Below are 15,086 nucleotides of genomic sequence, written 5' to 3'. Positions count from 1 at the left end.
TTTTTTATAATTTTTAAAAGTTATTTATTATTCTGTTTTAAATTTCTAAAATTGTAAAAATATAAATTTTTTGATTAATTCGATTTACATACATATGTTGTACCAGTAATAAATCAAATCACATGTATTTAGTATAAATCAAATTAAGTTAATTCGATTCGGATAACACCATCTACGAAAAAGTGAAGTGATTTTTTTTTCAGCCGCTATATAATTCATCTTAAAACTTTAAAGACGAAGAAAGAGAAGAGCTGTTATCTAAATCTATTATATTATTTTATAAAAATGCCATTTATGTTTTAAAATTTATTTTTTGGTCATTTTTTTTTAAGAATTTATTATTATTTAATTAATTTAAATATTTACTTTTATTTATAAATAATTTAAAAAATTAAAAAAATCTTTATTATTTATTTTTTCTCTAAAAATTAAAAAATATTTAAAAGATATTTAATTACACTGCCATCATAAATGGATTCTTGTGATCACTTTGACGGTCGTGACTCTCTTTGGATCACGATTCCAAAATGCTTGGATTGCTCCCAGGTCGAACTTTTTATTAATGTATCGTTAATTGTGTTTAGGATTTTGTGTAATTTTAAGCCTCATTTATTTTATTCATATAATATTATCCTTAAATCTGTTAGTTAACCGGTGAAATTAGAAATTTAAAACTTAATTTGCGATCCAATCAAAATTAAATTAAATATAATTAAATAATAAAAACTCATGTAAATTTATTTTGATGTGAAATTAATAATTGACAATATTTAAATAATTATTTAATCAAACATATTAAAATATCTAATAATTTTTAACTATTAATTTCACATTATACGCAAATATATATTCACGTAAAATTAATATATTTGTGTAAGCTAAGAAATATTTTTTAAATTAGTTTTTATTTTATTATTTTAAATCAACTAATTATAAAAAATTGAATTAGTTCAACCATAATATCAATTTACTGTGATTGATTTAGTGTACCACATATAGATAAAAAAAATAATTTTTTGCACTAATATAATTACAAATGTTTTTAAGATGTAACTAACATTGACAGAACACCTTCAAACACCAAAACCAGATAGAGAAACTAATGGCAAAAACAACAAAAATGAAAATGTGGTAGAAATCTTGATTAGTTATACATTGTTTATTTTGAATAATGTTATAAAAACTTGTAAAATATAATATAATAATTCATGTGTGTGCTCTCTATCCATTTTGTATATAAATTTAGTGTGCTGTAGATACAAATTATATTTGTTCAAATGTGTATATATGTGCAGAAACTAATAAAATATCAAAAGTTTGGTTAGATGAGTTTCACCACAGAGATATGCTAATGAAATTTGTGCAAGTGATTTTAATGCCTAAATGGAATTTATGTCTCAAAATATTTATAAATATAATATTAGAGATATAATTATTTATAGAAAAATCTATGGAACTAACAATTTTATTAAATTCTGATTAGCATATAACTAACAAAAAAAAAGTCATTGAATGAAATTTTATATCAATCTCATACTATTAAAATCATCATTAATGACTATTTGATAATTACAAATCACAAAAATTACTGTCTCCCTAGCACTCCTCAATATTTATTATTCACCGTTATTGTTGAGAGTTCTCGTTTTGAGTAGCATTACTGAATTGGTTACAGCTATCTCTGATAGCATGATCAGTAGCAGAAATGATCTTTAAGAAAAAAAGAAAAGAAAAATCAGATTGGAAGAAGTTGGGTCAATTAATTCATCACATGGTTGTGCTGAGTAGAAAGATTTTTCCCACACATTGGAATATTTAGTCATGATGGCGTTACAACTTACACAAGATACGTCTTTATTTCCAATATAAGAGCAGCACATTATTGAGTTTCTAATAGTTTTGGTTAGGCTTTTAAGTTTTAGCACATAATCTTATTCATTAAATGCTTCTTTATATGGTACAATGAACATCAAATTATGGCAGGGTCAAGTAGATCTTACACCCAAAATTAGGCCTCCTATGCTTTTTTTTAGAAATATTTGTTAAAAAATAATTGTAAATAAAGTGATTTAAGTATTTCATTTTGGTTTTTCTTGTTATAAACTTGTAATGAAATGCAATTTTACCTATTGGGAAAAATAAAAAATAAATAAAGACTTGTAGAAATAGTATTCACTCTTTTCTCTTTTAATAAAAACATTTTAAGAAAAGGATGATAAAGAAAAGACAAACTGTTTTCATTTTTATAAATGATGCTATCAAAAAGAGAGGCATAATTCTAACACTTTTTCCCCTTTCTTTCATCATATTATTTAATTTTCTTTACTTTCGCCGTATCTAGCACTTTTTCCTCTTTCTTTCATCGTATTATTTAATTTTCTTTACTTTTTCGATATCAACAATTCCTAACTATACAATGTTTTAATATTTAAGTTAGCTAATTTAATTATATTTATGTGCCAATCATAATTTACATCAATACTAATTATGTATCTAATCATCATTAAATTTATAAATTAAACAATAATGAAGTAACTAATTAAAGCTATGTATACCTATAAAATAGGGGGGATCAGTCTCAAAAACGAACGATAATTATAAATTATTAAAAATGAACTTTATATTAGAATTATTAACAATGATTTACTTAAATGATATTTAAAAAAAATATTTAGTAATAGATGTTTTAAAGGTACTTTTTAAAAATATTATAAATAAAAAATTAAATTTTTAATACAGAATAATTCTATTGTACTTTTCCCACATTTTTATGATAATTATCAATAATAATGCTACGTCTACACTCTACAAAAGTTTTTATAATTAAGTCAAACTCAGTTGGTGTAAGTCCATCAGAAAAAAAAAAACGTGTATATTCATTTTTTTGATACTTTTTACATTTCACAAATTTTTATCGAAGAACACAAAAATTTATTGATATATCATATAAATTTTTAAAATATAGCACATAAAATTTTATATATAACACATTTATCGATAAGCACAAAAAAATAACATACAAATTTTTTACATAATACACAATTATACTGTAAATATATTTTGTTAATTGAATGAGTCAATATTTTAAGTATATAAACTTTTAAAAAATTATGTGTTACATGTATTTCATTAGTATAATATACAAATTTTTTTGTATATAACACATAATATTTGTATATTTGTACATAGTACACAATTTTTCTGCGAATATATTTTGGGTGAGTAAATATTTTGGTATCTAATCCTCCAAAATTGTATACGCTGCCATTAATTTTTTTTATTATGCACTAAGATTTCAGTGATGTACTAAAATTTATATACTGTGCGTATTTTATTGGTATAGTCTATAAATTTTTGTTTATAGTAATTTAGCACATAAATATTTGCATATAGCACACGAATTTTTGCATATTAAAAAAATATCATGTGAATGTATAATGTTGATAATTTGATAAACTAAAAGATTAAGAGAAGAAAAAAAATAAATTTTTCTCATTTAAAAAAATAAAAAAATTTCATTCAAAAATATTTGTTAAGTTATTATATCTTATATACTATATATTTTTTATGTATTTTTATTAAAAAATTATAACAAGTAAATATATATCTATTATTAATAAAAAATAATTTAAGTAACACACATAACACAAAAAATAAACAAATATATTTATATGCTGTGCATTGAAAATTTTATATTTTAATTTTTTAAATATTTAGAAGAGAAAAAGAAAACGAAGAGGACAAGATTAATGATGATAATAAAGAAGGATAAGGGTGAATAAAAAGAGAAAAAAATAAATAATAACCATGATGACAGCCATGGCAGCAATAACGACTACAATAACACTAAAAAAAGAAGAAAAAAAATAAAGAAGAAATCAGCAGTGGATTAATAATAAAAAAAAAGTGATGGTAAAGACAACAATAAAAATAAAGTAGTGTCTATTGTACAAAAAAAGAAGTGCAAAAACTTGATTAAAAACTTGGGTTAAAAATAAATACTTATACTCCTGGCATTTTTGAATTCTCAATTCCCATATTTTCATGGCAATTATCAATTGTAAGTTACTATTTTTTGTTGTTTAATTAGCTATTTTTAATTCGGAGAACTCTCTGATGAGATTATGAGAGAACTCTGGTCTCCATAGAGCTGACAGAGCTGACAGCAGCTTCCTACGTGTCACCACAGATTCTCTGAACTAACCAATCATTCCATCCACACACTCACCAGTCACCAGTGTCACTCGCCACCCACCCACAGCTCCGCCACGGCGCCACCACGTCTCTCTCTCATTTAACTATTCACTAACGTCAACTAACCGCAATTCGTTTAGCTGTTTCTTACATTATTTTATTGCTACCATCCCCAATCATCAATTACCAAACCAAGTAGTAGCGACTAGCAATTCGCAATTTCTCTCTCTCCTTAAATTACGAGGCTCTCTATCTTACTCATCTTCCTTATCCTGCGCACCCTCCTCGTGCTTTCTCTGACACCGCCTTCACTCAAATACTCACACACATGACACATGCTCACAACTCACACTATCAATGAACTGAACTCCTACATTCTTCTCCACTCGCTCACTCACTGAGTCAGTATTCCGAGTCACACGCACCAACATTCTTTCTCAACTCTCCAATGACGAGAAAGGTCTCCAACTTCTCCGATCTGATCCAGCGAGTCACTGCGAACTGCCTCCTCCACCCCCTCGCCGCCGGGAGGTACGACGCCGCCGGCGGGGACAAGGAAGACAACTCGTCACCGAGCGAGACCGAGGAAAACAGGTATGAAGAAGAAGGAGAAGAGGAAAGCAGCGACGAAGACGAGGAAGTGTTCGAGGATGAGGAGAATGACGAGGAGTTCTTTGAAGAAGAGAAAATGGTAGGAGCGAGGGTTCTGAAGGTGAAGCAAATGGAATCGATAATGGAAGAGGTTTTCGAAACGGTGTCGTCAATGAAGAGAGCTTACGTTAGCCTCCAGGAGGCACATTCCCCGTGGGACCCGGAGAGGATGAGGGTTGCTGACGTGGCAGTGGTGGCGGAGCTCAGGAAGCTCACAGTGTTGAGGGAGCGGTTCCGCCGGAGCTCCGATGGCGGCGGAAAACAGAGGAGGAAGAGGAGAGGAAACAGAGGCGGTGGTGGCGTGTCGGTGAGGGAGGTGGTGGCGCCGTACGAGGCGGTGGTAGAGGAGCTGAAGAAGGAGGTGAAGGCGAAGGAGGTGGAAGTTAAGAACCTCAGAGAGAAGCTTGAGAGTGCTGTTGCTATCTCTAGTAATGGCAGTGGTGAAAAGAAGCCTGGGAGATCTCAATCTAAGAGAAAATTAGGAATTCAAGGTAAACTAATAATCATGATTCATGAATATTCATTGATCTTGTGTTTGGATTGCTAGAATATTCGGAGAAAAATTTTGAATCTTATATTGGCTTGAGTTTCAATTTAATTCAATATGTTTAATGAATTAAGTTGATAAATGAATTTTATAGTTTAAGCTAAGGTTTTAGAATATGGCAAATTGTTTTTGATTTACTGTTTGTGCTCATTTTTATCTCCTGCATGAAGTCAACAAACATTTGCACCATTGATTGTGGATCATCGATCATGGTATGGGGTCACGATGGAATCTACTCGTTGTATGAGACAAAATGAGGACAAATAATTTCTCGTTGCTTTTGCATTGCACCGGTCCATGGTTTCTAAACTATAAGTTTAAGATTTATCTATATTAAAAATTAATATATTTAATTTAGCTACATTATGCATGATTTTGAATCTCGAATTAGAGAAAGACATATTCCTGTTGGGTGAAATCATGATCGTAATGTGTAAAGTGTAAACAAAACATGCAGGGAAATAAGTATCTTTTGTTCAAATTGATTCTTGCACGTGCATTTTGGTTTGGCTTTAGCTTTTGGGGCAAACGTGAATAGATAACGGATCTTGCTATTGCGAAGGCTGTGCAACCATGAGTGTGTTTGCCAGTTGGAGAGGAAGGAAGTGAGTAATAAAAGGGACTTGACACTTCCAGCAATTTCCTTCCCTCATTTTCCCTCCAAAATCAAATGTCGCAAACACACCCATGTGTCTCACATCCACATTATCAGACTACCAATGCACCTAAATCATGATGGTCTCTTGTTCTACCTCCAGTTGAATTTGCCGCTTGATAAATCAAAACTGAAATACAAGTCTTTTTGGTGCAATTCTATATTGCAGCAATTGCAGCAGCTCCTACACCGGAACTCTTTGAAGCAACAATGGCTCAAGTAAGAGATGCATCGAAGTCCTTCACGTCCATGCTGCTTTCTCTCATGCACAATGCACATTGGGACATCACAGCTGCAGTTCGCTCCATTGAAGCAGCCACTGCCTCCACTAACAACTACCATACCTCAACCACCTCCATCGTCTCGGCTCACCATGCCAAGTATGCCCTTGAATCCTACATCTCTAGGAAAATCTTCCAAGGATTCGACCATGAGACCTTCTACATGGACGGCAGCCTCTCTTCCCTGCTCAACCCTGACCAGTTTCGCCGTGATTGCTTCACTCAATATCGGGACATGAAGTCAATGGATCCTGCTGAGCTCCTTGGCATCTTACCGACATGTCATTTCGGAAAGTTCTGCTGCAAGAAGTATCTCGCCATTGTCCATCCCAAGATGGAGGAGTCCTTGTTTGGTAACTTGGAGCAGCACAATCAAGTCCAAGCAGGAAACCATCCTAGGAGTGAGTTCTATAATGTGTTTTTAGGAGTTGCAAAGGCTGTGTGGTTGCTTCACTTGCTAGCATTCTCACTCAACCCTGCACCTAGTCAATTCGAGGCAAGTCGTGGAGCAGAGTTCCATCAGAAGTACATGGACAGTGTAGTGAGGTTTTCAGGTGGGAAGGTGCCTGCTGGCCAAATCGTAGGGTTCCCTGTTAACCCTGGATTCAAGCTTGGTAATGGGTCTGTTATAAAGGCTAGAGTTTATTTGATATCCAGAACGTAAATGTTTTTGAAGTGGGGTTGATGAGAGTGATTCAAATATTTTGCCTAGCAAGGTTACCAAGCTATTGATATAACATGAAACTCCATTTTAGGTTATTGATTTCAAGGTAACTTCGGCTTCCATATGCACCTTCATAATAGCTTATTTTGAATGAGCTTGAAAGTGGTATAGATCCAAGTACAAAAAAGTTAGAACCAATATTAACAAGTTTGATATTTCGCTTGAAACCTTTTAGCAATGGTTGTTCATTTGTAACTTTCATCAGTAATATATGAGCACTACAAAGATTCCAGACTTTAGAAAAGTCCCCAATAACCATCTTTATCAGCAATGGCCTAAGTAGAAACTTCGGTACAACAATGAATGTCATTGTAGTCGGCAAGTGTCCCTATAAAAATATTAAAATAGCAAAATAAGTTAAAGTGTTAATACAACCTTTAATCCACTCGTCCATCCAATCTTAGCTTGGGCTCAAAAAAATTGTCCTGTTATTGAATAGAAAAGTCTTGTCCAAAAAAAATGAATAGAAAAGTAAGTGTCGTTCACTATATCAAATTCATATATGGGTACAGTACAGTGTAGATGCCCAAAGAGGGCCAATTCATTGGTTAAGATTTAAGAATGATCGATCCATTGCATCTACAAGGCACAAGTAGGAAACAAAAATAGAGAAATGTAGAATTTCACGGTTTCTTCACTGACAAAGAATATCTGATGCATGAATCAATCCACGTCGCAGATGATTTGTTAAAGCCATCTTTCAGTTGGAACAAATTTGTTGACAATTTGGCAGCAGTCATCCAAGAAAGAACACAAACTGCTTCATGAATCTCATATGATCAACAGTAACTTCACTTATCCGCTGAAAAATCTCTTGGCCTGTCAGGTGTATCATCAAATTAAAAGCACATTCCATATTGATATGCAGAGTCATCATATATTGAATACTATTTCATGATATGTGATGCGGACACACAAAGTGACAAAACACGTAGTGATACCAAAAGCACTATTTTATAATTTCAGGCCATGTATGTAACACTAGAAGCTGAAGCAGAAGTAACAAATTTGCAGAAAAATATTTGTATTAAACTTTTCAAGATGAACATTTTGTATCCTGTTAAGCTGGACATTTACATTACTAAGTGGGCCGATTTTATATATTAACAATTCAAGATATACTCTCAGCATTGCCATATTAATATGTATATCTTACTTGTTCAAGGGTAAGAAACATAATCACATTCCAGGCTCCTACTCGACCAAAATTAGGAAGGAAACCTTTGTAGAAGGCCAAAAATCCCTGCAATAAATTTTTGACGTGAGTTCAAGTTGAGAGAAAATGATAAAGTCTGTGCAAGCCTCATGCAACATTTTGATTAAAGCATGCCTCTGAAATGTTTTTAGTTTGTCTGAGTTCAGAGCAACAAACTTCGCAGCAAGCACACGAAGAATTATTTTCATTGATCAACAATTTGTTACTACCTAATAGCGGCTTTTAATTTGCATTAGAAAGTTTGTATCCTGCCCCCATGTCATCTCATATGATTGAATCTTCACTCTTTAACAGGCACAATCATAAAATATTCAGATTTCAGAACAGACAAAATGAGAAGGAGAAAAACCCATACAAATTAAAAGGAGCTGATTATCACAAAGTGGCAATAAAATTTTCAACTTCCATACCCAAGGTATCAATATCTTAAAGTAACATTCGAACAATGATAAAATCAACAATGGAAGAATTTTACGAACCTCGTTAAATGAAGTCTTGAGAAAGCAGTCAAACGTACTTTTGTAGGTTGAATCGCCCATCATTCTAGATTTCACCTAGGAAAATGTGCAACATCTATAAATCATCGGTTGCTTTAAAAAAACACAAGAATGACAAGATAGCGTTGCTTGGCAAAACAAATAGCTTCCAAACTGTTCAAATGAACATTTCCCTTTGCCATTTACTTGAAACAGTATTAAAATTTTGAACTACCAAAATCCTAATAACTTCACAGGGAACATAAGAATGGAATAGTTTTTCTTTGTTTTCAAAAAAAGAATTGTTTGGATGCATCTTTTTGCCTACATCCAGCACAAAAACATTAGCTTTTGGCTTCGTAAGATCCAGCACCAACATGTTATACCAATGGATCTAAGTGGTACCATTTTAAACTTTTTGTTATGATCAGATTTTTCATTGTTAAGTTCATCTTAAATGAAACAGTCATTAAAAAGAAGGGAGAGGAAGAGAGGGGCAAGTCAAATACCACATCAACTGGAGAACCAATAAAGACAGCAAAAAGACCTGCACCTAAGCCAGCTAAAAGGTGAGTAAATGCACTGTCTGTGAACCCTGGAATTTTCAAAATCGTCTGCATAAGTATAAAAGATCAGGGCAGCATTGCGATTAAATTTTATATATGGTGACAACTTTAAATTATAGAAGAATTCCAATTTAAAATGCCCTATAATGTGATTACCATTTTCACTTGATCATAGCTAGCTAGTTCAGCAGCATTTATAATTGCATTCCTTGCTATGTTTGGCCCAAGCCCAGTCCACAAGGCCCCTAATCCTTCCTAATTTAACAAAAAAAAAAAGAAAATTGAATATACAGAATCAGACTCAAATAACAAATTTTCAACATAAAACATGGAACAAAGTGAAAAAGGCACATCAAAAGACAAACTGACTTGTCTCACTATAGTAGAATAAGCATCCATGGCACCAGAATAACGCTTAGGTACCCCTGGTGGCAACTGGCCTTCAGCTTGAAGTCTAACTTTGACCAGATCAGTTGGATTAGCAACCGTGATTGCCAGAGCACCTAGCAAAAGTTCATAACAGTGACCATTAGTCCACAACATAAAATGCAATACAGCACAAACAAATAGTGTAGAGGTACACATTCTACACACTTTTGATTGAACAAGCAACCAAACCTTTTACTTAAAATTTAATTTAAAATTAAAATAGACCATTTTGGCGTTCAAGCCTTTTGTAAAGAAAACAATCTGATTGTTTTTCTTTTTCAATTCTGTTGAAAACAAATTTTTAAGGAAAAAAATTATTGCCTCTCACATTTCCATACTGTCTACTTTAATAATTGTGGAAATCTCCATGATGGTCAGTGACTAAAATTCGTCACTCAAAATTTGGAAATTCCCGGATAATCCATCACCATTCAACAAAGGGGACATGTTATTTTAAGGATCTTTTAAGTGGTATTCTAAATTGTGAGGGATTTTCTGTGGATTTCCAAATCTCGATGAACTAATTTTTTACTCTCGATTATTTAGTTCTTAATTCAAAACCTTCATCATGCCTTCAATAAATAAATCAAGATTCATTAACAAATGCTATGCAATCTGAAGCAACAAAACTGTTCGGATATACTCACCAGTCAACAGAGCAGCAAGTATCATATGGTACAAAGGAACCTCTCCAACGAATGCACTACCAACAAGAAACGTTTTGACCTGTCCATTTTGTAGTTCATATGTACAACCCATGTTCCTCCAATGACATAGTCTTATTCAATGAAAGGAAGATATTTATACTCACAGGATCATATAACCCAATTCTTAAGCCTCCATACACACATTGGCGATGAATACCAGGAACAATGCCTTTCCACAAAGCTGATATACCCTCTTCTCGAGCAATGGTCTTCATTGTCCCCAGCAGGCCCTTGTACTTAGGTAAACCTACTTCTTCATCAATCCCAACCTTCTTTTGGAGTTGAAGCCTGACCTTAGCTGTGTCCAGAGGAAGAGTACAAAACTGCATGAAACCCAATTACAAAAGAATGGTTAGAATTACACAAAAAGGGCATGGACCTAGGGCCTAGCTGCAATTTATATAGCATAATTAGCACAGCATTCATAAGCAAATAAGTTTGAAGTATGATTACCATATTCTAAAATGAATGGTCTAAGTGAACAGATATTCATATGATTTGCAACTTAATTCACTTGATGAATGTAACTAGTTTTAATACCTATTAATTAACTTGCTAGGTTTCCTATGCTCTTTCCTAAATACACGTTTATTTTTATTCGTATTCACACATTTAAGTGATTAACTTTATACTGTTCTGTGAATTATAGATCTGGTTATATAACACCCATCGTAATGTAATAACTGCATAAAGGAAACAGTAAAAACAAAAACACAAACAAATGGAAACAAAGTACAAGTTTTGCACTTAAATTAAAAGTGGGAAATGTTCACCAAACAGATCCAAGTATTTACTTGAAGAAAAGCAAGATGCCATTCAGCAACTCCATTTAAGCAATTGAGAGAGAACCACGCTAAACAAGTAGCCAAAAGAAAGGAAAAAATCTAAGATACAATGCACTTTGCTAAGTTACCATTCAAGAGAAGAAAAACAAAGTTAAGTTTTAAGCAGGAAATCTTCACTTTACATAACTTCCACACAGACACACGCAAATAACATGATCCCACTCAGTTCCACTTCCACCACATATTAATCCTCGCTTATCTTCCACTTTCTTAGCACTCCAATTTCCCAAATGCGCATGCTAAAACCAAGATTATCAAACTCGAGAGTTCAGCTACACTCATGGCGCTTATGTAGTAAACTTCAATCATAACATTCAACTCTATAAGATCGTACTCATAAACGCAATTTGAGAACCTAAGCTCGTAAGAATTCACGAATCAGCTCAAAAGTTTGATAATGTTAGCTAAATTAACTTAAACACCGTCCAAATCAAACTCTCAACAAAATGAAACCGAAACCAATTAACAGAAAAAAAAATGAAATAATAAAATTGAAGAACTAGAAGTAGAAGAAGGAGCGGTACCTCGGCGAAGCAAGCGGCGAAGGCGCTGCAGAAGAAGGCTTGGGCGAATGAAATCTGGGAAGCGGAATTGGGATCTGACATTGTTGTTGTTGTTGAAAAATGTGAAGTGAAAGAATGCGGTTTTTATTTTAATTAATGTTAACGAAAACAATAAAGATGGGAACTTTTCGGTGAGTGATTAAGAAGGGAGGTATCATGAAAGCAACCTGTTTTCAATTCAATTCCCGGTCACTTCCTCTCTCATCAGTTTAATCAGCTTTAACCATTTCTCCTCGCACTTCAACTACACTCGCCTTCTTTACCATTCAGCTTTAAATTGTAATGTGTATTTTATTTTTGTCATAAATTAAATTATGCAAATACATTTTATTTTATTTTAATTATTAAAGAAAATGAAAATTTTATATCATCAAAATTAAAATGTTTATAATCAATTCTACCCATTAATCCAAATAAATACCTATATGGCTATATCCTTATCTAAAAATTAATGGCTTCATTTAAATAGGGTTGTTTGTTAATGAAGGGTTAATAGTATTTGTTAACTTCTTTTAAAACAGCAAATTAGAAATTACTAATTAAATTTACTTTAGGGCTGAGCTAATAAGTATGATAAGTAACCTACAAATTAGGACAAAAATGTTTAGCACTAATCAAATTCTAATTTCATTTTCGGAAGAATAACACTTTTTGTGACAAAAATCACGATGATACATATTAAAAAAATACTATTAATTATTAGGGCTGTACACGAATCAAATTGGATATAGCCTAAAATTTTATTCGATCGCACTACACCTATCGAATCGGATCGAATATGATATCTACATTTTTTAAAGTCGGGTCAGGTATCCGGTGTATTCGCATAATTTAAAAAAAAAAACTATTTTAAAGTTCTATTTGGCTATTTTTATAAAAAAATATCCAAAAAATCTATTTTTCACTTGTTTAAGCTTATTTACTCTTAAAATATTATTAATAAAAGTTCTCTTAAATAAAAAAATTACTAATAACACAAGATCTAATTTTAATTATTTTAAATTGAAGTATAACATAAAAAAATTAAAAACATATCATAAAAGTTATAAAACAACACACTAAAATTCATAAAATATTACTTGGTGAAATAACACATTAAATCAGCAATTCAGCATATTAAAACAAGTGAGAATAATTAAGAAATAGTAACAAGTGAGAATAATTAAGAAATAGTAAGCGAGAAAAATTAGTAAAATATGTTAGAATAATTTAAAAGAAGCAATGTAAATTATTATATACCAATACAAGCACTAGTGAATACTTAAGATGGTTGATGAGGTTGTATTTCATTTTGAATTTTAGAATTTTTAACACTAGTAACTTCAAAAAACTATATTCAATTCAATAACAACAAAATATGTCATAGTATGTCAATGGTTTAAAATAAAAGATAAAAAATAAATAATAAAATATAAATAAATTAATTCATTATATACCTGAATTAATAGCGATATTTTTTTTATTAAACTCAACCAAAATTTTAGTATGTTTCAACCAATTTGGAGTGCAAAACTGCAAATTAAAGCTTTATAGTGGTAGGATTCAAACAACTGCAATAAGAATCAAGAATACGACTTCATGTACTTAAAATTGACTTAAATGCCACAGTAAAAACAAAAATGGCTAATACATCTCTAGTTATCCAAGAGAGAACACAACCCACTTGTGATATTAGTAAGCACTTATTTATTAGCTATTCTAATTTTTAAATAAATGAACAATCCTACAATTAAATAAACCACATCAGTTTATAGTTAAATATTAAAAAATCTCGTCGCAAAGAATTGTACTTTTTTTATTGGATTTATAGAGATTTTGAAAAAAGTAATATTCATAAAAGGAGTTTAGTATCAGGAGAAGAAAATTATACAATAATAAAGATTACATTAGTAAGTTTATGGTGCATCCAAATAAATCCATCAAATTGACTCTCAATGTATAAAGTGGTAAAAATGTTAGAAGGACCACTTCAATTAGTACCATGTCCTCTAAAACCTGTCACGTTTTTTCCTACATGACCTCTCTTACAGTATTCAGCTACATTTCATAATTGTGTATATGAGAAAAATTTAACCGTTGAAGATCTGGATGGTTAGGTTCTCCTAATTAAAAAGTTTGCGTTTATAATTTAACAGGTCTAGAAGTCTTTTCTTAGGATATAAATATATCTTTTTAAAGATTTTTTTTGTTTAATCTGAATATTATTTTAGTGGTTATTATCTTTTTAATATTTTTTTATATTGATGGGTGTTCATTTTTGCTACATTACTAAGCAAATTTTTATTTCTTGTTATTGTTTGGTGACTTAATTTTTTCTTGTACTATTCATTAGTTTGTTTCACTAATTTTTTTTTTGTTATTGTTAATCATTGTTGCTCACAAAATTATTTCGATCAACAAGTTGAGGGCTAATAAAAAGTTATGGTACTGCAATTCCAGTGTGATAAAATTACGCAAAAATAAAACAAATGGCAAACTCCTTTCTTAAAAAATTAGGACAAGGAGGATATGGTATTGTATACAAAACAAGTTTAAATGATGGTCATCAAATGGCAATAAAAGTACTTAAGTAGTCAAAAGGACATGTGAAAGAATTTGTAAATAAGATTGTTATTGTTAATAGAACATCTCATGTAAACATTGTTTCACTTTCGTAATTTTGTTATGAAATGAATAAACAGACACTCATTTATGAATTCATGTCTAATGGTTCTTTGGATAAATTCACATATAAGCAGGGATTTTTTCATCTCATTTTTAATTTAAATTGGGGCACACTATATAAGATCACAATTAGTGTTGTTCGGAAATTAGACTACTTACATCAAAGATGTAATACGAGAATTCTACATCTTGATATCTAACCCCAAAATTTTTTCTTGATGAAAACTTTTGTCCAAAAATTACAAATTTTGGATAAGTTAAAATATACAAAAAGAATAAAAGTATTGTGTCTATGTTGAGTATAATAGGGACTCCAAGTTGTATTGCACGAAAAATATTTAGTCAAATATACGGTGAATTTTTTTACAAATCGGATGTGTATAGTTATGGAATGCTTATTCTTAAAATGATTGGAGGAGAAAAGAATTGTGATACTGAAAAATCTCATAGCAGTAAATTGTATTTTTCTAATTGGATTTATCGAAATTTTGAGGAAAGTAATATTCATACAAGGATTTTGTATTAGGAGAACAAGAAAATGATACAATAATGAAAATTACATTGGTGA

At 31.3% G+C, this 15,086-nt stretch overlaps 2 protein-coding genes across 2 annotated transcripts; one reads left to right on the top strand and one right to left on the bottom strand.

Moving 5' to 3' along the window:
* Window positions 1-4,194: 4,194 nt before the first annotated feature.
* LOC107494996 (protein GRAVITROPIC IN THE LIGHT 1) lies at window positions 4,195-7,114 on the top strand. Its single transcript, XM_016116064.3, has 2 exons — window positions 4,195-5,336; window positions 6,217-7,114. The coding sequence occupies exons 1-2, from the start codon at window positions 4,643-4,645 to the stop codon at window positions 6,990-6,992; spliced, it is 1,470 nt and encodes a 489-aa protein (XP_015971550.1). The 5' UTR covers window positions 4,195-4,642; the 3' UTR covers window positions 6,993-7,114.
* A 343-nt stretch (window positions 7,115-7,457) lies between these two features.
* LOC107495073 (mitochondrial uncoupling protein 2) lies at window positions 7,458-12,015 on the bottom strand. The gene is made up of 9 exons (XM_016116184.3): window positions 11,816-12,015; window positions 10,551-10,769; window positions 10,387-10,465; window positions 9,680-9,813; window positions 9,467-9,565; window positions 9,254-9,358; window positions 8,748-8,822; window positions 8,209-8,295; window positions 7,458-7,871 (listed from the first exon to the last, which is right to left on the bottom strand). The coding sequence occupies exons 1-9, from the start codon at window positions 11,894-11,896 to the stop codon at window positions 7,848-7,850; spliced, it is 903 nt and encodes a 300-aa protein (XP_015971670.1). The 5' UTR covers window positions 11,897-12,015; the 3' UTR covers window positions 7,458-7,847.
* Between the last annotated feature and the right edge of the window lie 3,071 nt (window positions 12,016-15,086).

The sequence above is a fragment of the Arachis duranensis genome, chromosome 1 (genome assembly GCF_000817695.3).
Source record: "Arachis duranensis cultivar V14167 chromosome 1, aradu.V14167.gnm2.J7QH, whole genome shotgun sequence".
In the NCBI taxonomy this organism is placed as follows: domain Eukaryota; kingdom Viridiplantae; phylum Streptophyta; class Magnoliopsida; order Fabales; family Fabaceae; genus Arachis; species Arachis duranensis.
Note: the sequence above shows the minus strand (reverse complement) of the source record. Positions and strands in the feature narration are given on the sequence as shown.

What these genes read in the sequence shown, in the direction of transcription:
- LOC107494996 (XM_016116064.3), top strand. Translation starts at nt 4,643, where the DNA reads ATGACGAGAAAGGTCTCCAACTTCTCCGATCTGATCCAGCGAGTCACT. An exon ending in GAGAAAATTAGGAATTCAAG is followed by an intron (nt 5,337 to 6,216) that starts GTAAACTAATAA and finishes TCTATATTGCAG; the next exon opens with CAATTGCAGCAGCTCCTACA.
- LOC107495073 (XM_016116184.3), bottom strand. Translation starts at nt 11,896, where the DNA reads ATGTCAGATCCCAATTCCGCTTCCCAGATTTCATTCGCCCAAGCCTTC. An exon ending in GCTATGATCAAGTGAAAATG is followed by an intron (nt 9,359 to 9,466) that starts GTAATCACATTA and finishes ATACTTATGCAG; the next exon opens with ACGATTTTGAAAATTCCAGG. An exon ending in TCAAGACTTCATTTAACGAG is followed by an intron (nt 8,296 to 8,747) that starts GTTCGTAAAATT and finishes AATTTATTGCAG; the next exon opens with GGATTTTTGGCCTTCTACAA.